Genomic DNA, 26974 nt, shown 5'->3' with positions numbered 1-26974 from the left:
TGAAAAGGAAAAAAAAAAAAAAGAAAGGAGAATATATATATATTATTGTTATATATTTGTTTTGTTTCTGACATGTTCAATAAATTGACTAACTAACTAACTACAACTTGATCCCACAGTGAAACAAGCTGCAGAGTTAAAGGTAAGATGTATTATATTGAATTACAATTCGAATCTATATTGTTCTGAAATGAGTGTTGTGCAGAATGAGTACTTTTGTGTTTTGTACAAGAAGCTGTTTTATCACATATGTTTAGCTCATGAAAGAGAGAGTGGGTGGACTATTGGAGTATACTTATACACCCTGCCTCCAAAAGCATAATCATTATGATAATAGACCTCTCAGATAATCCTACACTCACATGCACACAGGTCCAATGCATGAGCCTGGGTAGGATATACCCTCCTGTGACCCCTCCACAGCTGCCTGACAGCTGCAGCCCTGGACATCCCAACACCAATGATCTTGTACACTGATGGTCTATATGGGTCAAATGTGGGAAATAATCTATTATCAGATTAGTGCTTGAGTTCTTTCATCTAACAAGCCTTTATGATATACCATAACCTAAACCTAACCCTAATCCTAAACAAACAGGGCCTGTTTTTGTATACTCCTGCGTAAATAAAATATTTAAAAAGTAGCCTGCTAAAAATAATTCCAGGTATACAAGGTAAATTGTATTTAACTGAGTAATAATGTAAATCTGGGCATGAAAACAATATTCAAAGATATTCCTTTAAACATGTTCACATCAGATTATCTAAGAAATGTCTTGTATTTGTATGTATAGGTATTTGGAATTTGTTTTTATTAAGATGGTAACTCAATATATTAAATGTACAAGTTGTTGAGTAAAATTAAATGATTACCCTTTCAAATGTAGTGGAGTAGAAGTTTAAAGTAGCATAGGCTTAGGCTACAATGGAAATGCTCAAATAAAGTACAAGTAGGCCTACCTCACAATTGTAGGCCTACTTAAGTACAGTAGCCACTTGAGGAAATGTACATAGCCTATACTTCCCAGTGGTAGTAGCCTAATAGTATAGAAGTACGTTGCCGATTAAAATACCCCCGTTAAATAAAAGCAGTAGGCAGCAGTCACATGTTTAGTTTATCTGATTGATGGAGTAAAACCACACAGCAGACCCCCGAGACCCTCCTCCCGGTGATTGATACAGCAGCGCCGGTAGGGGCGGGGCTCACTGCAGCAGTGCGCCTCTCGAGCTGTCTCCGGTAATGTTCCGTAGGAAACACACGCCCCTCTCCGCCCCTGCCGCGAGACAGGTGGTTGGACTATATGCCTTTTTATTCTCCCTCTTAGAATAAAACGTGTCTGTTGACAGCACGGAAGAGTCGGTCGGCGCGAGCGCGTCCCCGATGGACTTCCAGCGTGTGACCTCCGCGAGCACCGGGCGCACCGAGAGAGGAGGGGGGCAACAACCGAGAGCCCCGCCGATCTACAACCAAATGTTTTCCGGCGAGCTGCTGTTCACGGGAGGGGGTCTACCGACAGAGGAATGAGATGCACAAGTAAAAAGTTGACACGGTTTTGGTGGGAATTTTCATCTGAGAGGAGGGAGCAGGAAGGTTTCTGACTATCCTCCGGTGTGGAAGTTCCCTGGGGGGGGGGGGGGAGGGGGGGTTCATTATGGCTTCAGGCGCCGGTAAGGCTGCTCAGCCCCTCGGGCCAGGCTCTTCCGTTAACGGGACTGCGGCAGAGTTCCCGAACATCGAGCAGGAGCTGTACGACTACCAGATGCACAGCAAGATGTGCAAGAAGATCGCTCAGCTCACCAAGGTAAGAGCCTCCGGTGGCACCGGGAGAGTCAGGCTGATGCTGATCTGAGATCTGCCTCACTAGTATCTGCCCATGCCTAGAAACATAGTAAAGCTGCACAGCCAATCGAGAAGGCGACCTTTATTGATCCTGGGATAAATGACATATTACTGGGACACCTACAGAAATCACCCTACATGGTTATGGAAAGATAATTTGTTTCCATATGGATTACAAAGAAAAAAAATACTATAATTAATAATGTTAATAATAGTTACAGGAGAATAAGGCTATAGGCATTAGTAATATACATGTAAGTAAATATTGCAGCATATACATTGCCTCAACACCATTAGGCTAGATGTGCACTGTGTTACAAATCATCAACATCTCTTGGGATAATGATTTGAAACTTGGATCAGGGTTCATTCGTCTTCGTGACTGACACAGTAATCAGACATGAGCGATCCGTCAGAGCTCTAGATGTTGGCTGCAGGTTTTCAGCTCTTGGAGAGCCAAACCTTGCAGCGAGGCAATTAGTAACCTACTGGTGTAGACTAATTATCAGTTGATTTATGGATTATCTTCACCATGCATTGATTTATAATTCATGTCAGATGGTTGAATAATAATAAAATGAAGAGAATTGCACATTTCAAAGATTGCATAAATGCCACAGCCCAAAAGGATGTGTCTTTGTTTGACACACATAACAAGGTATCAATGAACAGGGATAAGAGCAGCAACACATCCACATTAAAGAAGCTGTAACCACCACATTCTTTGTAACAAAAATGCATTCACTGGGTTATCCAAACATCTTTTATCGTTATTATAATCATGTCTTTTTAGGCATGAACATCTGCTGTTTACCCTCCACATACAGTGTGAGTGTGCAGGCAGGGATGCTTGACAGCTGCAGCAGCAGGAGCAGTATCTGCTCTGTTCATACAGTAAGCATAGCTATATGGGGATTCTCCCTCTCTCTGGTGAACCATAACGCTTACAGAAGCAGGGCATGACCCATCGCTTGTTGAGCTATGACAATTACTGATGACTGTGCAGTTCACCTCTGCAGCCTGTGTGTGTGTGTGTGTGTGTGTGTGTGTGTGTGTGTGTGTGTGTGTGTGTGTGTGTGTGTGTGTGTGTGTGTGTGTGTGTGTGTGTGTGTGTGTGTGTGTGTGTGTGTGTGTGTGTGTGTGTGTGTGTGTGTGTGTGTGTGTGTGTGTGTGTGTGTGTGTGTGTGTGTGTGTGTGTGTGTGTGTGTGTGTGTGTGTGTGTGTGTGTGTGTGTGTGTGTGTGTGTGTTCCAATTTCAAGGTGATGTCTTGTCAGTCCAAAACCTAAACATGTAAGCCTAACATAATCTAGCTGAGAAGAGACCATTTTTGCATGGAAAATTACCTAATCGAATATCGAATTGATAATTATTCTGTGTATCTAATAGTCGATTTATTTTATTTATTATTTCAGCTGTACTGCATTTGAGCTTGCATGTGTTGTTCATAAAGCTTCTTCTCAGATGCACACAAACAAAGATGACACAGATGAGGGGTCAGCACTAGTGTCTTTGCTTGTTAGGGGGATTTGCCAGCCTCGTCCTTCTACCTCTCCTGCCCTCTGCTCCTTCCATCGCAAAAAGAAGCCTGGACTGATGTCTCTCTCTTGAAACTCTATGCAAGTCCAGCCAGCCCGCTTTAGCTCTCTGATGACCGCAGTAAAAACAAATCCGAGACCCAGTGCTGATGAAATATAAGAATCATCATATCGGATATTTGGTGTAAGCATTTTGTCAGAGCTTTGGGATGCTGGGCATGTGAGACAAAGTGTATTTGAGTGTTTTGGGGGCGGGGTGTGGAGTGGAGAGGAAGCGGGAAATGGGTCAGTGCTGTGGTAACCTTAATATATTTATCAACCCCTGCTCACACACACACTGATGCACTTTACACACCTCCTCACGTCTGGCTGTCCCTAACTCCTCCACTCACCCATCCACAGTTATGCTCAACTTGCACATCTCCCTCCCCCGACTGAGAGTGGGTCTACCCTGGTTGAATGGGTACTGCTAAAGATAAACCAGCAGCATGTCGGAGTGTGTTTACGCGGCGGAAAACAAGCCAATGGGAAGAAAGCCTCGCTGACCATGTCAGGCCAGCTGTTGTGAATGTTCACATAAGCTTGTGTGTGAACAGACATGCACACGCTCACATGAATACACAGAAGAGAGTAGTCTCTTTATGCGAGTCACAGAGATCAACGGTAGCATACTAAAGTGTGTTTGTGTGCATATATACGACAGCACTTTTGATTGGCAGCTCTAATTCTGTGATTATGTGATTTCCTGTACTTATCCTTACACTGTCTGTCACAATGTTCCCTGTTTTGTAATCCAGCACAGCCGGTTCCCTCTTTGATATGTGTGGAGGTATGGGTGAGTGTGTGTGAAGGACTGATGTAAGTGTGCATGCTTGCTTGTCTCTTTGTCTAAGCACTCCTCTGTGCACCAACCATTCACTCCTCATCTCACTCCAGTTTCAAAAAGCCTCATCAAAGGTCTCCTTTACAATGTAGAACCGAATATGAATTTCATGCTTTGCTGACTATGTAGTTGTTGTCAATAAGCACGGGCACCAGCTTGTGAAGATACATGAATAACATTATCGATTGGCAGGATCAATATGGGGATCTCGAGACAGGATTTACAGTAGCAAGTGTCCATACTGAGTGAGCCGCCATGCCAAGTGTCTTGAGAATTTACTCCAAAAGCTCAATCCAAGTGTGACACCTTTTACACTGAACATGGCAAGGCAATGTCTAATGTCTAAAACAAAGATGCCAACTGATGATCCCTTGCTTCGGCCTAATGCTCGTGCATTAGCATTTGCCATATATTTGTGTCAGGGAAACAGCCTAACAGCACTACACTGTAATGGCAATTGGGCACATTGGAATATTCTCAACCGTAAAGCATGCGTCATTTGAAAATGAAATGTCAAATCATTTAGGTCAGAATGGAAATAAAAATGGAAATCGATTATTCCATTTAAATTTGAATTTAGACTTAAAGTATGCATCCACAAATATGTATCGATACTAACATTGCATTTACATTTTAAAATTCAAATTACATTTGGAAATTGGCAGCTATAATGCAGAGTTGTTCTATATCAGCCTTCAATTTATTTAGCAGTTTTAGTTTTAAATGTCCTTTTAATTTGCTTGGTTTTGTGGTTCTGAGGACTCACTGATGGGCTTGTTGTTTAATTTGAGGAAGTTACAAAGTATGTTGTGACTCAACTTTAATTAATCACATAAGGGTGCAAGGTTGTTGATGGGGATGGTTGCTAAATTGTCCTCTATCTTTATCTCTCCTGCTAAATGTTCTTCTTATTTTCCTTGCTCTCACACTCAAACTGGCATAAGAGAACATACAAGAACAGCTCTCACACACACACACACACACACACACACACACACACACACACACACACACACACACACACACACACACACACACACACACACACACACACACACACACTGCCCTCAGAGTCTGCCCTCTATTCGTGTCCCCTTCAGTCTTTTGAGTCATGACCCTTGGTTCACGAGCAAGAATTCAGGCACAGTGACGTTATTGAGTATCTGGTGTGACATACTGTACGAGTGTTATACTGACATGACAGAGAGAGGGGGGTTTGTGATTAGAATCTTGGAAGATGTCAAATCCATCAACGATAGCTGTCGTTGAATTATAAATAATACACCATAGATTAATGGAGATTGACAATGTTGAGACCATGTTAGTGTACGTGTGTGTGTGGGTCTGTGTAAGAGAGAGGACACACACACACACACACACACACACACACACACACACACACACACACACACACACACACACACAGAGAAGGAATGTCCGGCAGTGCTGTGCCAGCTGTGTGCTGCAGACAGAGAGGCGTCTGGGTAAAATATGAGCCTATGTGTCCCCTTCCTACACCCATAAACATGCACACACAAACACACACATACCTCTGAGGGTGGGTAAGTGAGCCATCAGGGTCAGTAGACGCATACGATGACACTGTAGACATGTCGTAGAGGGTAAAGTGAATAGTAGGGAGAAACGGGCCATATTGCAGGTGTTAGTCACAGACTATATTGAGAGGAGGGGGAGAGATGTCATATGCGACCGGCAGGAGAATCACAGCAGGGCCTGGACTATATTAACTCACCGGACTTTGGTTACAGTAGATGAACACTATGTCCTATTTGTGTTTGAGGATGAGTGTGTTTCCATGTCATCTGTGTCAGTGTACTATTTGTTATCAGAAAGCAGCCAGCTCTAAATATTGGCTCCATAATGTCTGTGTTTGTGGAGAAGTGCTGGTGTCAGTTTTCCAGCTGTTTGCGAGGAAACAACCCCGCAGAGGCAATCATCTGAATCCACGAGGACGTAAACTGTAACAAGGTCGAATTATACTGAGGATTGTTTTGCAAAGAACATTTAGTTAAGAAAGTAACATTAAAATACATCAACAAACAATGACATACTGTACATTTATATCCTGTTAGTGATGTAAAAGGTAAAGGAATGTGAAACCTTGAATAGAATCTGAAATATAGTCCATAAACAGAAGTGTTTTATACTCAATGTGTGCTTACAAATCAAATGAGGAGGCTCATTTTTATCTTTTCTTATCAAAGAGGAAACATCTTAAATCTTTCAGTGTCAGCTTAAACTCAACAATGACTGGCGGTTTCAGCTTTAAATTATTCTGCAGTTAGTTCCAAAAATAGAGACAACACTTCAAGAAAGCCCTTCTTCCTCAAGCTCTTGACCTGAAGGACAGAAAAACAGAACATTTTTCAGCTACTGTTAAAAACAAAGAAGAAAATATTAATGCAGAAAGCCTGAATGACCTACAAATACTTCTTCATTAACCAAAAATATAAAAGAGCATTTAATAAACATGGACATCTTTGATGTGCAATTCCTGGGGAATGTAGGAGGCACAACAGTATGAGACACGAACATATTCACGTGAGTCAAGGGAAGTGGTGCCGACCTGTTCCTCAAAGAAAAAGACTGACATATCCCTCAAAGATGAGTTCAAAATATATATTTGGTTAGAACTTTGCACAACTGTGTCATATTTCCTTGTGTGTTCTTGATGCTCTCCAGGTGATTTATTCTCTGAACATGAAGAATGAGGAGCAGGAGGCGGCCTTGCTGACCTTGAGCCACGCCCACCACGAGGAGCTGCACCGCATCCTGGTGGAGACATGTCACGAAGGGGAGGGGTCGCTGCTGAGGACACGCCTCCTCGAGCTGCAGGACTCCCTGCATGAGCAGCAGAAAGCAGGAGCCCAGGTGTGTGTGTGTGTGTGTGTGTGTGTGTGTGTGTGTGTGTGTGTGTGTGTGTGTGTGTGTGTGTGTGTGTGTGTGTGTGTGTGTGTGTGTGTGTGTGTGTGTGTGTGTGTGTGTGTGTGTGTGTGTGTGTGTGTGTGTGTGTGTGTGTGGTGTGTGTGTGTGTGTGTGTGTGTGTGTGTGTGTGTGTGTGTGTGTGTGTGTGTGTGTGTGTGTGTGTGTGTGTGTGTGTGTGTGTGTGCACTTTTACCCTCTTGATCAGGAGATAAACAGACCTCCCTCAAGGTCACGTTGTATCGATGTATTTTAATGTGTAAACAGCACATCTCATGTGACCTACAACAGTCAGATAGCCTGCGACTTTACCCGGCCATAGACCTCATTCCTAATTTACATGCCTCGCACCACAATAAAACATTAACATGAATCATAAATACCCACATGAGTTTCTTATGAGCTCTTTGGAAACAGAATCTATCTAAACAATTAAAAAGATTAAAAAAAATGAATACCTACCATTTAAAATACATTTTGAAGAGTGAAGCCACGGTTTGATTGTAGAAAACTGCTGGGAAATACATCCCTGTATGGAAAGTATTTGAATGACTGCACTCTTTGGGCTCTATTTATTTTTATTTTGTGACCAATCACAATCCTGGTGCAGTGCAGCCTGGGTTATGGGCTAGAAGAAGATGAATACATTGGTAGTAGAAGGAATACATTCTTATAGGTGGAGCAGGTCATAGTACAACTAATGCAACAACTATAACAATGCAATAAACATAACACCGCGTTGAAGTCTTATGCTGTGTCCCCAGAAAGTATTGGAAAGTATCAGATCTGTGAAATTCATACTTCACCAGTCTGTCTCTTTGAATATATAACATAACATCGTAAAACTGCAGGCAGCCATCATATTTATATACAGTGTTTTTCTGAAGTTAGTGACCATGGTATTAGCATAATACCACAATCGTCCTGAGAAAGTATTAGACTTCGGTCATATCTTTTCGTAAAGCTTTCCTGATAATTACCTTCTATGAATAGTTTACCTGCAAAGTTATGAAGAGATAACAGACCTGCAAAATAAATACCTCCTCCTTAGCAATCTTATATTTTTCTGGAGTCTTCACTGCATATTATAACTAACGAATGCTAGTTAGGTGAGAAGCTGAATAAAGGTTTTGATCTAATCTACAGTGCAAGCAGGGAATAATGTGTTGCTACTCACTGAGTAGGTCAACAGTGTAGCTGATAAACCTTGGTGGCTTCAATCTTGCCCTTTTAAAAAAAGTTGTTTCCTATTTCCACTGTTCATTTCAGTGGTTCGTGCAGTTCTTGAAGATCTCATTGAGATTAAATGGTATACATTTTTTTGCATTGTAAATGTACCACCAACAAAAATATTTGAACTGCAAGATGTTGTCAGCATTTAGGGTGTCATCCTGTTAATCCCCAAACCTGTTTTTCAGGTCTCAGTCTCGAAAATGACATTCCCAGAACAAATGACCATATCTTCCGTTCTAAAAGGGTTAAATTAATAATCTTTTTTCTCAAAGCCAGGTTACAGTGAGTTGGATGTAGAAGTGTCAGAATCAATATAGATGTTTTTATTTTAAAGTAAATTCAGATTGAATACAGTAAAAAAATTATTTATAGTGAAAACCACCCTTGGACGATGGGATGGTAGACTAAGGCTGCGGCCCACGAGGACGAATTTGGTCGTTTGCGTTACTGTTTAGTGTCATATAGACCGTTCGGCCACACGAGGACGACCGAATATGGCACTAAACGACTGAGGAAACGACAACGGGTCCCAAGGTGGATAGAAATGCATACGCCACTCTCTGGGGGGTCAAACAGCTCCGTGTGTGCGCCCTATACGGACATTTTCAGATCACTGATAGTGATTGCGCAATAGCCCCGCCTCTCCCCACCTCTTCTGCTCACCTCCGCTTACCCCGCGCCAGTGCTGAAGTGTTTCGCCACCAACAACAACAACAATGGCGGATCGCAGAGTTGCTATCGTGCTCCGGACGCTATTGACCATGCTACAGTTGTTTGTGCAACATCTACAGCAATAATGATGAGGCAATAGCCCCGCCTCTCCCCACCTCTGCTGCTCACCCCCACGTCAAAGTAAACTGCATCCTGAATTCAGATTATTTATCTTTCTCTCGCGAGTGAAGTCTAATCTGACAGGACGGAGACACGCAGCTCTGCCCACCTACAGCTCCTCCCGCTGCAGCAAAACACACACTTCAAGTCAGATCATCACCCTTAGCTATTTTAATTACCTCTCAAACTCCCTAAACTAGTTATAAATATGTTTATTTTTTACTGTCGGCCGGGTCACTGATTACTGGATGAGCTGCTGCATGAGACAGACACTGGCGCTGTCCGAAGAGAGGGAGGAAAAAGAGAGGCTCCGTGTATTTTATCATTATATTATATAGAGTCGTTATTCATTTGTTTTAAAGCTCAATAAATAACAAAGAAGACCTTTGACCGGCACTTTTATAATTTTGTCCGGAAGATTTCAACTTTAATACACGCTGACTGGCGAAAAACTCTGCCCGGTTCCCTCGGCCCCCACCGCGGAGAATAAACAGAAGGGCAACCATGACAACCATGCTTCTTCGCTGCTTTTGTGGAGGAAGTTACAGCGCCACGTACAGGCTCGGCATATGTACTGCAGCTTCTCCAGCGGTTGGAGCTAAACGGAGCGGTCTCGTGTGGGCAGACACTATCCGGATAATTATTGCATGTGGACGGAAGCCGTTTGCGATTGCGTTTGCGTTAATCCTATGCGTTTAGCCGTTTTCGTCCTCGTGGGGCCGCAGCCTAAAAGCTTTAGGAATCCAAACTACAACATCTAATAAGTACACTGTATCAAGATTGATGCAAAACAAGTTAAATTTGACCTTTTTAGAGAGATTTAGCAAAACAAAACCACTTCTGGGGTCATTTGGGTGGATTTTCCATATCTCTGGCCCCCCTCGGTCGATTTTGATGATTGACATGTCTTTCTAACCGTCAGAGCCAATGGAATCGAGGGGAACTCCCACATACTCCTTATTTGGTAATGTGTGTGTGTGAGAGTGACGCATAGCCAAAACCAGAAGCTGCGATAACTCTGGTGGCTAGCATTAGCAGCTAACTTTTACTCTCCGATTTTTACATAAAAATGGAATTATGGATTATAAATAATTTTTTCAAATCGATAGAAACATTATCAACCTATGGATTAACCGATTCAGCCACGTTTTTTCTCGTTTTAATGCCATTGAACACGTCTTTTGATCAGATTGACAGCTACGGTGAGACGATCTCCCGTAAAAGCTCCGTAAAGGTACGTGTTGTGATGTTATGAGACTTGTGTTTTGTTTTGGTAAAAATGGTTTGTATCGTCAGAGATTATTCCCGTTAATCTGGTATAACACATTAATAGGTTCTTAAATATTAAGATGCCCTGAGACACAGTGTCGTGAAAAAAAAAAGAGACCCGCCGAGGGGGGCTTTGGGGCTTAACAGGAAAGAGTTTGACAGATTTCCATAGTGTTGTTGTGAGTAAAAAAACTGTTTATTTGAACAAATGCACTGACTAATTCTAGCAGTTCTAAAGGAAGGCTGTCCAACCAACTACTAAGGATGCACACTCTTAGAGCAGTGACTTTGAATGTTAGTGCAGTGTGTAACACATTTCCCACTCTGCCTCCAGGTACAGGCAGACTTTGAGTGCTTTCGGATCCAGGCGGAGGAGAGGGGACGTGAAACTGAGGCAGAGTTGAGAAAAAAGTTTGAGGAGAGGCTCCAGGCTGCAGAGGAAGAACTCCAGGAGGCCAAGGCCCACATCCGTGATGCTCAGGAGGAGAGCCTGCGGTTGGGCAAAGAACTCGAGAAGACCATGGAGCAGATCCAAGAGATGGGTGCCAAATGTGAGGCGCTACAGAAAGCAGCTGATGAGGAGAGACAGCGGGAAGAGCAGCAGAGGCAGAGGAAAGACAAGGACAATAAGAAAGAGAGACAAACGGAGAAGCGGGAGGATTCGGAAAGAATGAAAGCACTCTTAGCGGAGGTAAAAGTGCTGAGGGATCAGAGTGTTCGAGCGGACGAGGAGAAGAGGAGAGCAGTGAAAGAAGAGAGGGAGCAATGGGAGCAAAAGTTGAATGATCTAAATGAGGAGCAAGAGGAAACGAGGAAGAAGATGGAGACAGAATGGAGGGAGGAGCGGCAAAGGTGGGAAAAGAGGGAAGAAGAGGAGAAGAAGGGGATGCACAGCGCCCTGCGAGAGAGAGTGAAGAGGGCGGAGGCCGAGGTGGAGAGTCACCTGGAGAGGTTGGCAGAGAGCAAGAGAAACACAGTCAAGCTGCAAGAGCGTATACAGGTACACACAGACACACACCCATAACCCTCTCAATCATACTAAAACTAGAATGCTGTGAAAATGGAGGTAAAAGGAAATTGAAATGTTGCAGCTTCCTGTCTCTGATGCACCCGGCTAATGATTGTGTTGATGGGAAAGGGAGCGAGGTTGAGGCAAAGAGAGAGTGGGGTGGGGGGGGGGGGCGATTTGCTTGTCTAACCACTGGCTGCCCTCCCTGAGTGCTATTCCCACTGCCAACTCTCTGCTAATGAGTAGTTTGAGCAGGATAGATTCGCTGCACCACCACCATTACCACCTCACGGATGAGCATTAAGAAGCCCTACGAGAGCTGGCATAGAGCTGACATAAGCCCGCACAGCAGACCATTAAAGGCTCATAGCGGGGAGAGATAGCTCCCTGACTCACCACATTTCATCCCCAATTTTTTTTTTCCTACTGCCCTCCCCTTCTCTCTAACTTGCCTTCTTTTCTATTCTTTCTCCTAATCTGTGTCAAAGTTTCTGTGGGCTTCTCTCTCTCCCTCATCTGTCTGTTTTCCTTTCTGTTCACCTGTGCTCTTTGTTAAACCCACACTCCTCTGCATCGCCCTCCTTACTTGCCCTTGTGCCGTACTTCCTCCCGGGCCTCCCTCCAGGACCTGGAGGAGGAACTGGAGCTGGATCGGAGGCGAGTGTCCGAGGCCGAGGGCGTGGCTAAGCGGGCGGAGGAGGAGCTTGGGGTCGCCAAGGAGAGGCTGCTGCTGCAGGAGGACGAGCTGCAGAGCAGAGCAGGTAGTCTCACCTGTCCTCTCACCTGTCTGCTTAAGAAAGCTCACATCGGCGAAAATCAGCTGAGCTCAGTGCATTTCCATGATTCATTCTGACTCAGTGCTAATTAAGTTTTCGCCTCACGCCATTATAATATATACAGAAAATGCAACAAATGCACATTATTCATCCTCCATAAAGGCAAACAGTTTCATCAAAGTGTCATCGTACCTATAGTCAGCAAGAACGCCCTGAATTTTATTTATTGCACAAGAACGATTTTTTGTTTTAGGCGCTTCCTCATTCAGTATGGGTCTGCTGTAGGTCCATTCTGCTTCTATTATGCATAATCGATCAATACGTGCCTGTGTTCACTATGGGTGTTTATTTGGTGTGCGTTCTGTGTGTGTGTATCAGAGGAGCTGCTGAACCGCGGGGGCTGTGAGGTGTGTGTGTGTACTGAAATGGAGGAGCTGAGGAGCCAGGTGAGCCGAATGCAGAGCAGGAACAGAGAGCTGGAGCTGCAGAGCAGTGGCAGGAACAACGACCACGCCCGGCAGATACGCCAGGTAAAGAAAAGCACCAACACACTCAAGGTCTCCTATCATGCAAAATGCACTTTCTTATGTCCTTCATACATAAATATGTGTCCCCGGTGTGTCAGGAAACTCACAAAGTGTCAGAAAACACAACCCTCTCTCTTTTACTCCGTACCCACATCTCTAAAAACGGGTACAATGGAGCTGATCCAGATTTTCTGCAGATATGACGTAATATCGGAAATGTGGGCTGGTTTTACGCCCACGGCCCTATCAGAAACGTTGCTATCAGAAACAATGAGCGACGTGTTTTGGAAGTAATATGGTCTTTGTTTACATTAGCAAGCATCGCTAACACTCAGAGCTAAGCTATACTGGAGAGAGTATGTGTAAAAAATCAGGATATAACCTTGTGGTAAACCTGCAAGAGAAAAAGCATTTGAGATAATGTTTCAGAAATAATCCTTGATGCGGTGTGGAACATGATATGCCATTTACTCACGGCAGCCTTTAGCTGAGTATCTCGGTAGAATTCTGAGCAGGCATTAGCTCCCCCTCCTCTTTTTATTTTATTTCTTTCAATTTTTGAAAAGCTACTGACCCAGAATCAGCACTTCTCTAACAGGGCTGAAATAGAGGGGTATGAGGCATGGCTAGAATGGGTGATCTGTTTAGTATTTTGAGCAAAACACTTCATAGGTATGTTTTTTATAAATTGTTATATATCAGAGACCTATAATATATGTCTAAACATGGTATAATAGGAAACCCTTAATGAAGAGCTGCTGTATTGAAAAGGATTGTACATTTTTGCTTGATAAAGTGGCCATTGAGCGTATGTTGTGTGTGTTGACAGCATGCTGAGGCGCTGTCCAGCCTGCGCTCTGAGATGGTGAGGGCTCAGACGGAGGAGCTGCGTCGAATCCAAAAACATGCAGACGACGAGAGGGACAAACTGCAGAAGGAGGTAGAAAAAGAGAGAGAAACCGTACAGAAGGAAAGGGAACAAGAAAAGAATAAGTTTGAGAAGGACAGAAACAGACTGCTCAGAGAGAGGGAGGAAGAGAGGGAAGAGGTGGAAGGGATCAAAGAACGTCTGAGGAGAGAGAAGGACGAAGAGGTGGACCGGCAGAGGAAGGAACTGGAGGTCGAGAGGGTTCGCGTACGCTCACAGTTGGACAAGAACATTGAACAGGTGGAGGCGGAGAGGGCCAATGTGCAGCAGAAGCTCGAGGAGGAGAAGAAGAGATTGGTGGAGAAGGCTGAGGAGGACAGGAAGCGGTTGAAGGAGCAGGTGCGGAAGGCGATAGAGGAGGTGATGAGGAGGCACGCGGCCGAACTCCACAGCGTCCAAGAAGCTCTGAGCTCAGAGAGGAAGACCAACCAAGAGGTCAGCGTCCCTCACTCATAATGGGGAGAGGTTTACTTAATTTTTTTGTCTGAACATTTAAAGAGCAGGAAGAGGAACCAGTAGTAAAAGTAGAGATTTTTCCTATTGTGCAGTGATTTCAAAAATGTCAAAATAGCCTGCTGTGTAACTGTGGCTGCCAGCTCCTATCGGCTTCATTATTTCAGTTTCAGTATGATTTGGGGTTTAATTACTTACTATACAAGGACATCGCTGTAAGAAATATTTGTTCTCTTCATCGTCTGACACAGTTGCAACATATTACAAAAGAAATCTAGAAACTCTGTTAAGCGTTCACAGAAATAATTAGGTTACGCCTTAGTGACCCCATGTTAGCTATAAGCGTATAACGATAACGAGGTCAACAACAAAGGGAATAATTTATATTTTAGAGGGGCTTAAGAAATAACATCTTAAATTAATTAGCAAGCAAAAAGCAAAGATCTGAAAAATCAAAACAATGTGTGTAGCTTTAACGTTTTTTCTTTCATGTACTATATTGTAGATATCACAACTCCTTCACCACTGGTTTTAAAGAGCAGCCTTAATGAATCTTTTTAAAGCGTTTAAATGTAGAAATATAATGAGATTTTATCACATAATTGCCTGCTCTGTGAGCCTTTTGTTAATGTGAACTTCATCATGACAATTTAATAATTAGGCTTAGTAATAAGAAGGTGATAGTATAGTTGGGTTAAAGTGCTATAAAGGAGATAAGTTGTGAATGTAATAATGGTGATGACACATTTTCTTGGAAGGTGTGTGCACGTTTGGATGAACAGAGGAGGAACGCTGAGGAGCTACGCAACGAGCTGGAGAGGGACAGAGAGGAGCTGAGGACAAAACTGAAAGATGCCTCCAATGAGGTCAGAGGTTAAATTATACAAAATTAGCCTTTCTACCAGTGAAAAATATGTGTGGTAATATGTGAAATTAAAGCTCCTCTGCTCTCAGACCTGTAGGCTGCAGTCAGCGATCGAACATCAAGACAAGAAAGAAAATGGGGCCCCTGAAGCTGCAGCCTCGTGTGGACCGCAGTGCTCTCGTCAGGAGGAAGAGCTCCTTCAGACCCGGAGTCGTCTGGCACGAACGCAGGAGGAGGGACAGAGGCAGCGGGACAGGCAGCAGAGAGAGATGGCCTCCCTGAGAGCTGACAAACACCGGCTGGAGGAGAAAGTCCTGGAGCAGAGCCGACTGAACACGGAGAGGAGTCTTCTCGACCAGAGTCAGCGGCAGACTGAGGACCGGATCAGGTAACAGAACAAACAGCAACCTGCCAGAACTGCTTAGGCTTACATTACAAAGCCTCGGCTCGGATTGTAATCCCCCCTGTCATCCTGTTAAAGAGCACTGGGGAAGATCAAAGTTGAGAAGCAAATCATTTCTATCGTGGCTCATAACAAACAGCAGCCGGCTGTCCTGTTTTAAAATGGGCAAGCACAATTCAGAATGATATGTAATTGGCAGGGGGTGTGTGGATCCCCCAGAAACAAATTGTAATTCAAAACAACTGTCTTCACCACTTAACCACTTGGAGTTAATCAAGACACAGCCACCTGGTTTAGCCTATATTAGTTAGATTGTGGGTGCCATGAAAACTAACATACCTCATATTGAAATTAACCAGGCACAAAAATAGCCAACTATTTCATCCACCTACTTTGCAAACGTCTTGTTGTCACCGCTTAATAATCCTGTCTGATCATCAAGTTAACGTTAGGGGAGCTGGCTGGCAAAGTTAGCAAACACTGACTACAAATGAGTTCAGCAATCGCACAACACCACAGTACCTTAAGCTCATATAAGATTTAGCTAGTGTCAGTGTGCCAACAGGGTTCATTCAATATGTGAAACTGTCTTTTTCTATGTTATATTTTCACTTCATGATCACAGTTAAGCCAAAATCAACAATCAGCGACAGGTTTAGCTTGTTTTAGTCCGTTTTAGTAATGATCATTGGAAAAGGCTGCTTAAATATAATCATCTACAGTATATGCATGGATTATGATGATGTGCTTTTTTTCTAAGACAATCACTGATTTAGAAGAAATAACCATTTCCCCCAGGTGGTAAATTGGTGTATACCATTAGGGTATCAGGTTCAAGGGTCAGTGGTTCAATCTCCTGCCCTGCAGTTAACACGTTGAAGTGTTGACCCCAAATTGCTTCTGTATGCATGTCTATGGACGGTATTGAAGTGTTTGCTTTGGATTAGAGCGTAAACTAAATGTAATGTAATGCATTAGCACTTCTTGCTCCATTGCTCGGGTGCCAATGCTTGCATTTTATCATTTTGATTAGAATGAGCTTTATCGACAGGTAATATGTTTTACCAGTAAAACACATGACTAGAAATAAGCCGCAGTGATAAAAACGATTCATGTTGATAAAAACAACAGTGTCAGTACATAAGTGAAAATTAAATCAATACCACAATATAAACTCTAGCTATAATGGTTTTCACAATTTGGCAATTATTCCTGTCTTGTCTCATATCATGATTCAACACATCTTCTGTTTCATTACTATATAAATAGGCTGTAAACAGCAATTCATTTTTATTGGAATTGGTGTAACTAATCTAAAATAACCTTTAACATGCAGGTGTCCCCTCTTATAAACGTATGGCATCATAATTGTTGTCTATTCTTTAAAAATAGAAACATGACTTTCCTGTTTTTGGGTCTTTTCCATTCAAAGGCACACAAGACCTAAGAATAAGATGTTTCGACTCCAGAATTACTTATTGCTTAATATGAAACAGAAAACAAGGTTTTATAAAAATTAAAGCTATGAAGGAAAGTGAGAAATAATTAGGTTACTACCACATTTACGAAGCCTGAAACGTAATCGTTAGAAGCCCCAAACAGTGAGAATAACAAGAAGAAATAAGTAGAACATTTGCATGTAGGTTAACTCACTTCTGGTTGTGATGCACGCCTGCAGGGCAGAGTGTGAGGATCGTCTCAGAGCGGAGTTCAGGATCGAGATGAATGCTGCCGTGGCAGAGAGCGAACAGAGGTGGCAGAACAAAGAGCAGGAGCTGCAGAGCCAGATGTCTGAGCAGCAGAATCAGCTGAGCGAGCTGAAGTCAAAGGTGGGAAACCTTCAAACCACCATCTGTGATCCCTCTTCAAAGTACCTTCCGACATGCTGATTTCTCTCTCCTAAAATTATCTCATTATAGCTTGATAAGCAGACTGGATTGCTGTTTAGTTAATCGTTTTAGTATCTGAAAGAAGAGATAAAGATGTGGACAGTAAACCTGAGGTCTGCCACTGTTCCAGACTGGCATCGAAAGGTTCTTAAAACCATATTAACTAAAGTTATCCAGTTTGATCCACTAAATGTTTTTTTGATAAAGCCAAGTTTGCTGCTTAGTTGTGGACCGACGAAGAAATATACCTATTAGGATTTATCTGAGCCGAGTATGCTGTTTTTGAAATGCTTGTTATGGCCAAACAACTATTCAAAACCAACAGATAATTATAAAGCTGGAACCAGCTAATTATTTGGCAATTTTTTGCCAATTACTCTTCTAACAATCATTTTAAATACCACATGTTAAGGGTCAGAGATGATTCTTCACCTTTAATTGCCTTCAAAATTATCTTGGTATTTATCTTGGGTTATACTTATATTGCCTGACCAATCAAATGTGTCAAACTCCACATATTAGATTTAGTAGTAATGATAAATACTTCCTGTGAAAGCTGTTGTATAAAATGACCTCTGTAATTCTGAGAAAAATAACTCTGAGTTTACCAGAGAGGAAGGGTCTACCACTCTTCCTGCTTTTATCCTGATTATGTGGGATCCAGTGTTTTGAAGCCCTGCTTCAGACTAAAAGTATGGATATTTGAGTTGCATCAATTGAACTGTTCTCCAACTTAATGGAAGTGCAAATACTAAATTGCTAGAGGACTCTTTTAATTAGTTCCATAAGTCTATTTTGTGTGCACAATGAAGTGAGTTATTTATTTATTTTAATAAAGCTTGTTTGAGTCTGCAAATTCTTAAACAAAAGCAGCTTCTCGCATTTAATTCCAAATTCATCAATTCAGGATTACTGCACACACACAAGAGCCTTAAAAATCCTTTGCTCACAATTTTTCTTGCCAACACAGGCGGAGCAAGAGAAGGAGTGCCCGGGAGAAAATTGCCATGGCAACCCTGAAATTGACAGGCTTAGAAAAGAGGTCCAAGACACCAAGGAAATAAACAAGAAACTGAGGGATCTGCTGCAGGTACACTCAAATCATTTCTCTGTGATGAATAATTAAACAGCCCTGATGAAAGCGCTGCAGTGAAGAGGCACCCTAATGTTCTCCTACCAGAGTGTGCGTTTCTCTTACTGTTAGCGAGGGGCTTCTGTAACAAACAATGTGTTACAGGAGCCCCAAACCCAGACTTCAGGAGAAGAGAGGCACAGTCACGCCAAGGCTCTGCAGGCGTTAGAGAGACAGGCGAAAGAAGATCTGCTGTCTGAGAGGAACAGACTGCAGACAATGCACCACCTGGAGCTAGGTATAACACGCACGCGCGCGCGTACTCATACGCACACATAAACAGGCATGAGCATTAACAAACATACACATACAGCTCTGTGTAACACATACAGAGCTGCACGGCCACTCACACTCACAGAGCGATTTACACATTGAGATTATGAATTCAACAGTGAAGTTGCTATTGCCATGGATACACTTCACCATGGCAACAGCAGCAGAAGTGTACCTGTTACAGTGGGCCAACTGTATTTTGGTGTGTGTGTGTGTGTGTGTGTGTGTGTGTGTGTGTGTGTGATATCAGATAAGCAGCGGGCAGAGTTGACCCAGCAGCACACAGAGTGGAGCAGGCAGATGACCCAGAGACACATGCAGCAGATAGAAGACCTACAAGCACAACTACAAGCACACACACAGATGATGGCTCTGCAACAGGTAACAGACAGACACACACACACACACACATGAAAATGAATACATGTATTTGACAAGCCATGTCATTGTGTGTGTGTGTGTGTGTGTGTGTGTGTGTGTGTGTGTGTGTGTGTGTGTGTGTGTGTGTGTGTGTGTGTGTGTGTGTGTGTGTGTGTGTGTGTGTGTGTGTGTGTGTGTGTGTGTGTGTGTGTGTGTGTGTGTGTGTGTGTGTGTGTGTGTGTGTGTGTGTGTGTGTGTGTGTGTGTGTGTGTGTGTGTGTGTGTGTGTGTGTGTGTGTGTGTGTGTGTGTGTGTGTGAGAAGGATCTGAAGCAGCAGAACCAGAATCAGGTGTTTGAGAGACAGCTGGATGAGAGCCGCTGTGCCATGCTGGAGCTGCAGAGGGAAAATACAGCTCTGAAGAAGCAATTAAAGGAGAGGTAAAGGAAGTGGTGATGTTGTTTCAACATCATTCATGAAAATTATAACTATTTTAATGATCTGTTCACCTTATGATATTCTTTCTTAATGTCAAGAGAGCAGTGAAAAATCATATTTTCCATAAAACCAAAGCGGGCGTACAATAGATTGTTTTATACAATGAACCGTCCAAACTGTACACAGTATACATAACATTACATTACATTGCATTTAGCTGACGCTTTTATCCAAAGCGACTTACAATAAGTGCGTTCGACCAACAAAATACAAACTTGAAGAAAACAGAATCATATAAGTACATCAGGTTTCATAGAGCAAAAACATTTCAAGTGCTACTCAACTGGCTTTAGGTAAGCCAGTCCTTTATTAGTATATAAGTGCTTTGTTAATAGTTCTATTGCTCGAAGTGGAGTCGAAAAAGATGAGTTTTCAGTCTGCGCCGGAAGGTGTGTAAGCTATCTGCTGTCCTGATGTCAATGGGGAGCTCATTCCACCATTTTGGAGCCAGGATAGCAAACCCACGTGTTTTTGCTAATGGGAACTTGGGTCCCCTTCGCAGCGAGGGTGCAGCGAGCCGTTTGGTTGATGCAGAGCGGAGTGCACGTGCTGGGGTGTACAGTTTAACCATGTCCTGGATGTAGGAAGGGCCAGATCCATTCGCAGCATGGTACGCAAGTACCAGTGTCTTGAAGTGGATTCTAGCAGTTATCGGAAGCCAGTGAAAGCAGCGGAGGAGCGGCGTGGTGTGGGAGAATTTAGGAAGGTTGAAGACCAGACGAGCAGCTGCATTCTGGATGAGCTGCAGAGGTCGGATGGCACATGCAGGTAGACCAGCCAGGAGGGAGTTGCAGTAGTCTAGGCGTGAGATGACGAGAGCCTGGACCTGGACCCAGAACCTGCGTCGCTTTCTGGGTCAGCTGGGGACGTATCCTCCTGATGTTGTAAAGCGTGTATCTGCAGCAGCGGGTTGTAGCAGTTATGTTTGCAGTGAAGGACAGGTTTTTATCTAGGATCACACCCAGATTCCTTGCAGTCTGAGTGGGGGAAACAATAGAGGTGCCAATGTTGATTGTTAGGTCAAGAGTGGGACAATCTTTTCCCGGAAGGAAAAGCAGTTCAGTCTTGTCAAGGTTGAGCTTGAGGTGATGAGCAGACATCCACTGAGAGATGTCAGCTAGACAAGCAGAGATGCGTGCGACGACCTGGGTCTCTGAGCGGGGAAAGGACAGAATTAATTGGGTGTCGTCAGCGTAGCAGTGGTATGAAAAACCATGCGGGCTTATGACAGATCCGAGTGAGTTTGTGTACAAGGAGAAGAGGAGGGGACCAAGAACAGAGCCCTGAGGGACCCCTGTAGTTAATTGACAAGGGTCGGACTCCGACCCTTTCCAAGTAACCCTGTAGGTGCGGTCTTTGAGGTATGAGGTGATGAGGGAAAGTGCAGAGCCTGAAACTCCAAGTTATTGGAGAACATAAAATATATAAACAACAAACAATGACACAGACAACAACAGATAGCGTCGCACATGGCAGTTACACTGTTATTTAAGACAGAAATGGCTGCCGGAACCAAGCTTTTTTCAAAGGATGACAAGAAAAATACAAATAGTAAATCAATTCAAAAAAGTAGTTGCTATTTAATTTACCTAATCAATGTTTCATACTGAATTGCAAGCAACAACTTATAGGAAAAACATGACATATTTGGAAAGACGCTTATATTCTTTTTGCTGATAGTTAGAAGAGAAGATCACTACGACTAATGAGATGGAAAACCAGGTGAACCAGTTAGCCTGGCTCTATTATCTAGTATCAACATACAACTATTAATACTTCTAAAGATAAAAAAAATTGGCTACGATTTGTTGAATTGTCAGCAGGCTTCTTATATTATCTCTGCTTACTAGATGCTCATTTATTTACTAAACATTTAGGATAATTTTTCACTGAAGAAATTAGTTTTTTACACCATTACAATTAGTTTGCAGGTATGCCATCCAGTGTATGACAATGAATTGTACAAATGCTTTATTTTCTGTACATTTACTTTTTTTAGTGATCTATTCATAAACAAGTAGAAAGTACACATAAACGATATAGAAAACAGTACATTTGGGTCAAATTAGCAACATCATTGGTGATGTTCCAGCTAATTTCAGGATCACTTTTTATCACAATTGTTTTATTGCATTAATTCAGCCATTTCTATTATTTTCATCTGTTGTCTTGTATCCCCTTTCTCGTATCAGATCAGTTCAGGAGAATCCTGAAGCTGAAAAGAAAAAAGAAGAGGAAGGCGTAGATTTGCGGATAAACAGAGACGCCCAGCTGGAAGAAGAAGCACAACGTTTGAAGGAGGAAGTGGAGAAACTGAGGGTGGAGATGGAGAAATTGGAGGAATCTCAGAAACACTGGGAGGAGAGGAAAGAGGAGGATGTAAAAGAAGAGGAGCCAGATGAGGAGAAGAAGAAGGAACGGGAGGAGGACAAGAGGAGAGAGGAGGTGGAGGAGATCAGGAAGAAGCACAAGAAGGAGCTGCAGAGTCTGGCGTCAGAATACAGCAGCGCCCAGACGCACCTGCAGGCGCGCATAGTGGCCTTGGAGAACGAGTGAGTTGAGGAGGGACATGTGGAGATACAATAGAGTGCGCAAAGTTTAAAAAGAAGGACGGGTATGTGAGAAAAGTGTGTGTGTTTGTGTATATGATTTAACTGCAGACTGCGCGAGCGGGAGGAACGGTGCAGGAGGAGGGAGCCTCGGACCGACGACGTGCAGCTCGGGAGGCTCCAGGAGAGACTGACCGAGAGAGACCAGCTCATCAAACGACTAGTGGTGAGAGAACACACACAATACAAATGTACAAGTAAAAGTTCTGCAAAAAGGACCCTACATAAGGTAAATTGCATAAGTATTTGTAGGAAATGCATTTTAAGATTAATATAAAAGTACTGATTTTGTCCGTCTGACTGATATCATTAGATAAAAAAATTCGAGTTTTTCCTTAGAGGGAATTATCTTTATTTTGTCGAGCTTTTATCAACTCAAAGTTGTGTTTAACAAAACATTTGTAAAAACTCTATATAGTTTGCATTGTGGTCAATATTAGATACTAATACTTCAATGCTGTCAAATGAATGTAGTTGAGTATCATATTTATTTATTTCAGAGATATAGAGGAGTGACATTTTTATAAAGAATAAAATTGAAATATTCAAGTAAAGTACGACAAAATTGTGAGTATAGTAAATATACTTAGTGACTTTTCACCTCTGCAACTATTAGAGTAGTATTTTAGTGTTGTGACAAAATATTTACACAATTAATTAAACAAATGTCAGTCATTTGGACACAATGACTAACAGTCTACTGTAAGGCAGCCTTTCAAACCAGGACGATATGCCATATTGCAATATTTAAAAAAAAAGTGGTGACTAAGAGATTATGTAAAACTGGGGCATTTGAACCACTGACTCAAATCAAATAGCAACAGTACCTTAATTTATCATCAGCGGTCATGTATGCGTAGGAAACATATTTTCAAGTGCCAGAGTGCTGTGTCTACCATCTGTGGGGCATGAGGCAGAGCAGCACACAAGTAAAGCCTCCAGACACAGCTCTAATACCACAACAACAACAACAGCACCAACTGTGAATGAGGCCAATGAAAGCCCTTCTTCGTCCTCCTTCCCTCCAGGAAGAGCGGCATCAGCTGCAGCTCCACCCTCCTGTTGCCGGGGACAACAGCACCCTCAGGCTTCGTGACAGCAAGTCCCGCCCCGGAAGCGTCACGCCAACCATGAGGGTGAGTTGGTCTGCTCTGTTCGTGGACATAATCATCAAAAAGAGCCTCCTTCCAGCCAGAAGTGCTCACTGGTTCACAGCCAAGTTCCTCTCTGACACACTTCCCACTCCACAGATCAGCAGTCTGTCGCAGAGACATACTTTCAATCACTAATCATAACAAACATATAACTTAGCCAGCAATAATACAGCATTTTCTTAAAGAATGAACGCTTGGTTGCTTCAAATAAATAATGAATTATGTAATCTTGAACCATTTGACTTTGAATAGTAATCTTAAAGTGTATTTTCTCCGGCTGTATGTATGAGCTTCAATGAAAAAGATGCTTCTGAGGCTGCAAATAAATGTAGTATTCAGTTTGCATTCACTTGCATTCGTTCATATTAGTGTCTGTTATGGTTAAATGATCATAGACCATCTGTTGTGGTTAATCTAAGCAGATTGTGTAATTCAGGCATGTCTTCTAAAAATGCATTTATTATTAAACTCACACCCTGTGCACACTTGAAAGATTGTTGGTAATAAATACTTTATTTATTTTTTGAGAGCTAAAAAAATGCTTTGGTCAGTTTGGATTTAGAAAAAAAAAGTGATCAAAACAAACCACTCCTGAAGTGTGACCTACTTCTGTGGTGACTATTTATATGCTCATATTGGGGCTAAATACACACCTTCCTTTCAAAGAAGCAGGATTAAGGTTTTGTTTTTAACAATGATTTTGGTTTAGGACATGGTTAATTACCCTGCAGGAGTTTCTTTTATTTGAAGCTTTTATAAAGATTTGATACTTCTTCCCTAAAATAATATTAAGACTCATATGAGTTCAAGCTGATCACAGCCACTGTTCTGCATAAAATAAGGAAAGATCAAACATCTTGCAGACTACAGTGGGTGAATGTTTGAAACTCATCAAATAAAATGTTGGGCTGCGTATCGCTTGAAACTCACACTTTCCAGCCTATCCCTCACTGCCACCTGAGGCTAAAATGCTCTCTCTCCATTTTAAATGAGATTATCATCTTATCAATAAAAAGTCAGTTTAAATGAATGACATATACACAGCAGTCACTACATCTTGAACTTGATGAACCAGCCATACTGCATCTAAAGAAAAATTATATTTGTAACTTCATATACAGTACAGATCAGAAGAAAAAAAGTTATTTCCACCCACAAAATATGCAAATAATGTGTTTGTTGAAAACCTTTTTCAGATGTGAATACATATAATGTATTATATGCTACTAAGTATTCATGATAATAAGACAATGTCAAATGTAAGTTTTGATCTATTTTTATTTGACAAAAGAAGAATATAGATTATAGAATATGAACAGCCTTATATTTTAATTAAATTCACAAGAGTACCCTTTTTCTTTTGTGTTTTAGCAGTCAAGAGAACAAATCACACTTTTTTTCCTGAGTGTTAAATTGCAAAATGTAAAGCACATAGTTATACAGTTTCTTCTTAGTACATATCGTGCAACCCTGTAAATGAGCTTCTTATTTAAGATTTGTTTTTATATTATTTAAGTGTAACTGACCAAACTTAAATATTGAACATACTGCGTTTTTATTTTTCTAACACCAACCTGAACCATCGACTATGTGTGAATTTGTCCCCCGAACAGAGGAAGCGTGTGGAGTCTCCTCCTCGGGTCACCAGCATCCCCAGCGCCGCTTCATACGATAGGAGCATCTTCGTCCCCCCCTCCTCATCGTCGTCTTCCTCCTCCTCCTCCTCCTTCCATCAGCACTCCTCCTCCACCCTCCCCCACCAGTCCACCTCCCAGCCCCAGCCCACCACCCAATACTCCACCTCCTCTCTTCCACACAAGCACTCCTCCCTCTCCCTCAACCAACATGCCTCCCCCTCCCTCCCTCGCTCCACCAGATCCCGGACGTCCTGCATCCCCCCCACCCCGGCGCCCACCGCCCCGCTCCCCGTCTGCCCCTCGCCGCAGACGGGCATCCGCTACGTGTCGCCTTCCTGCCATGAGCCACATGCACACCTACAAGCCCAATCAATCAGGTCATTTCAATTGAATATCTTTGCTGTGATGTTACAAATCCATAAAGGGAGAGGTGCAAACTAATGACTCCAATAAAATATCAACATATCGGCAAACTGTCTTATTCAGGATGGGATACCAGTCACCTGACACCAAAAACATGGCCACATAATTACAAAATCCACAAACATGAGAAAAGTGTTGTTTCTTATTGCCTGCCATATTTATCTTGTAAATCACTTGAAAAGTGTATTAACATAATTGGTATATTATGTACCCATTCTCACACATCTGGAAACTTAGTTTTAAATTGTCTCAGTTGTTCCTTCTATTGGATTTCAAGTTGACTGGCCTGACTTATCATGAATGCATCATAGAGTGCAGCTTAATAGGTTCATATACCCCGAGTTTTAAATTAAGCATGATGCTTCAAACATAAACATAATGATGTATTAATCATGATTATTTTTAAATCAATACATGTGTTTTCTTCTGTGTTTTGTAGAGGCCCTTACCTGGAGCAGAGGGGGACAGAGGTGCTGAAACAGGAGTGGTTCACCAAATACTTCTCCTTCTGAGCACAATCTCTCACACACACTCACACAGTTCATTGCTTCTTATACACATCTGTTGCTTCCCACATACTACACACACACGGGCTCATCACCAGCAAGGCCATCTCAAACATTGCCTCAAAGCTCAACCAAAAAGTGCTTCTCAAACACATGCCTGACCTCTTCTCTGAACATAGGCCTGTTGGATCTTGTTTGTATAGTTTGAAATGTCTCCATATCCTTTTTTTTAAAGCAGTCTTCCTTTTTTTAAATGCAACCTTTGCTCTTATCCCATCACATGATTATTCCAGGCAAACATACATTTTCTTGAAATCAACAACCAAGTGTCTCTGAGTATGGAAGCATTCGACGTATTCAATCAAGATCCTCGTCAAACGGACACACACGACTCACCATACCAAAATGAAGCTTGTGTCAATGCAAAAATGTATGATAATCTTATTGAACAAATTGAATAAAATATTTTGTTTTGCAAAGGAATGACCAGGTTTACATGCACATTTTAATCATAGGTATGAAATGACCAGTACTACCAGTATAAAAACATCTATGTGTTTAATTTTATATGGCGTAGTGAATTTTCTTATTAAACTTATGAAATAACCAGTTGGGAATGTCTGTTTTGTCAATACAATTTCAACTGCATACTACTGACAATAACTAATATAATCCTTCTAATAGATATTTGAGTGGAAAAATTCAAGATTTAACATATTTAACTAGTCGTATTGTTTTATATAAAATATACTTTATACAATAGGAATGAGCTCATATCGCAGACAAATTGCTCATGTTCTAATTCCCTTAAAGCAGTCATGTGCATTGACTTGCAACATTGTCCACAATGGCCGAATGCCCCACAGCATAAATACTATTTTTTTTTTTTTTATTTATTTGTCCTAACTAACCGAAGATAAACTTCACTGACCCCAAGCAACTAAAAGGTCTCGTTTTTTAATGAATTTTCGCCCTTCATATTTTGAAAAAATAAATACA

The 26974-nt window shown here is 42.2% G+C and overlaps 1 protein-coding gene across 2 annotated transcripts; it reads left to right on the top strand.

Annotated features, from left to right (window-relative positions):
• The first annotated feature begins 1630 nt into the window (after positions 1-1630).
• Positions 1631-26562, top strand: fam184b (family with sequence similarity 184 member B). 2 transcript variants are annotated; one of them, XM_034080515.2, is made up of 18 exons: positions 1631-1802; positions 6963-7151; positions 10870-11535; positions 12170-12305; positions 12699-12850; positions 13677-14210; positions 14987-15094; positions 15183-15481; positions 17175-17325; positions 18356-18475; positions 18623-18755; positions 19041-19171; positions 19473-19588; positions 21839-22198; positions 22307-22421; positions 23284-23391; positions 25023-25423; positions 25909-26562. In XM_034080515.2, exons 1-18 carry the CDS (start codon positions 1653-1655, stop codon positions 25979-25981), a joined length of 3942 nt encoding a protein of 1313 aa, XP_033936406.1. In that variant the 5' UTR covers positions 1631-1652; the 3' UTR covers positions 25982-26562. The 2 variants fall into 2 exon arrangements, with proteins under 2 accessions (XP_033936406.1, XP_033936398.1); XM_034080507.2 differs by having other exon boundaries at positions 22295-22421.
• The last annotated feature ends 412 nt before the right edge of the window (positions 26563-26974 follow it).

The sequence above is a fragment of the Pseudochaenichthys georgianus genome, chromosome 1 (assembly GCF_902827115.2).
Source record: "Pseudochaenichthys georgianus chromosome 1, fPseGeo1.2, whole genome shotgun sequence".
Taxonomy (NCBI): Eukaryota; Metazoa; Chordata; class Actinopteri; order Perciformes; family Channichthyidae; genus Pseudochaenichthys; species Pseudochaenichthys georgianus.
This window is presented reverse-complemented; position numbering and strand designations above follow the sequence as displayed.

Coding starts and splice junctions, on each gene's coding strand:
- fam184b (XM_034080507.2), top strand. CDS start 1,653: ATGGCTTCAGGCGCCGGTAAGGCTGCTCAGCCCCTCGGGCCAGGCTCT. Junction 15,482..17,174: donor CAGACTGAGGACCGGATCAG/GTAACAGAACAA, acceptor GCACGCCTGCAG/GGCAGAGTGTGAGGATCGTC. Junction 17,326..18,355: donor TGAGCGAGCTGAAGTCAAAG/GTGGGAAACCTT, acceptor TTGCCAACACAG/GCGGAGCAAGAGAAGGAGTG.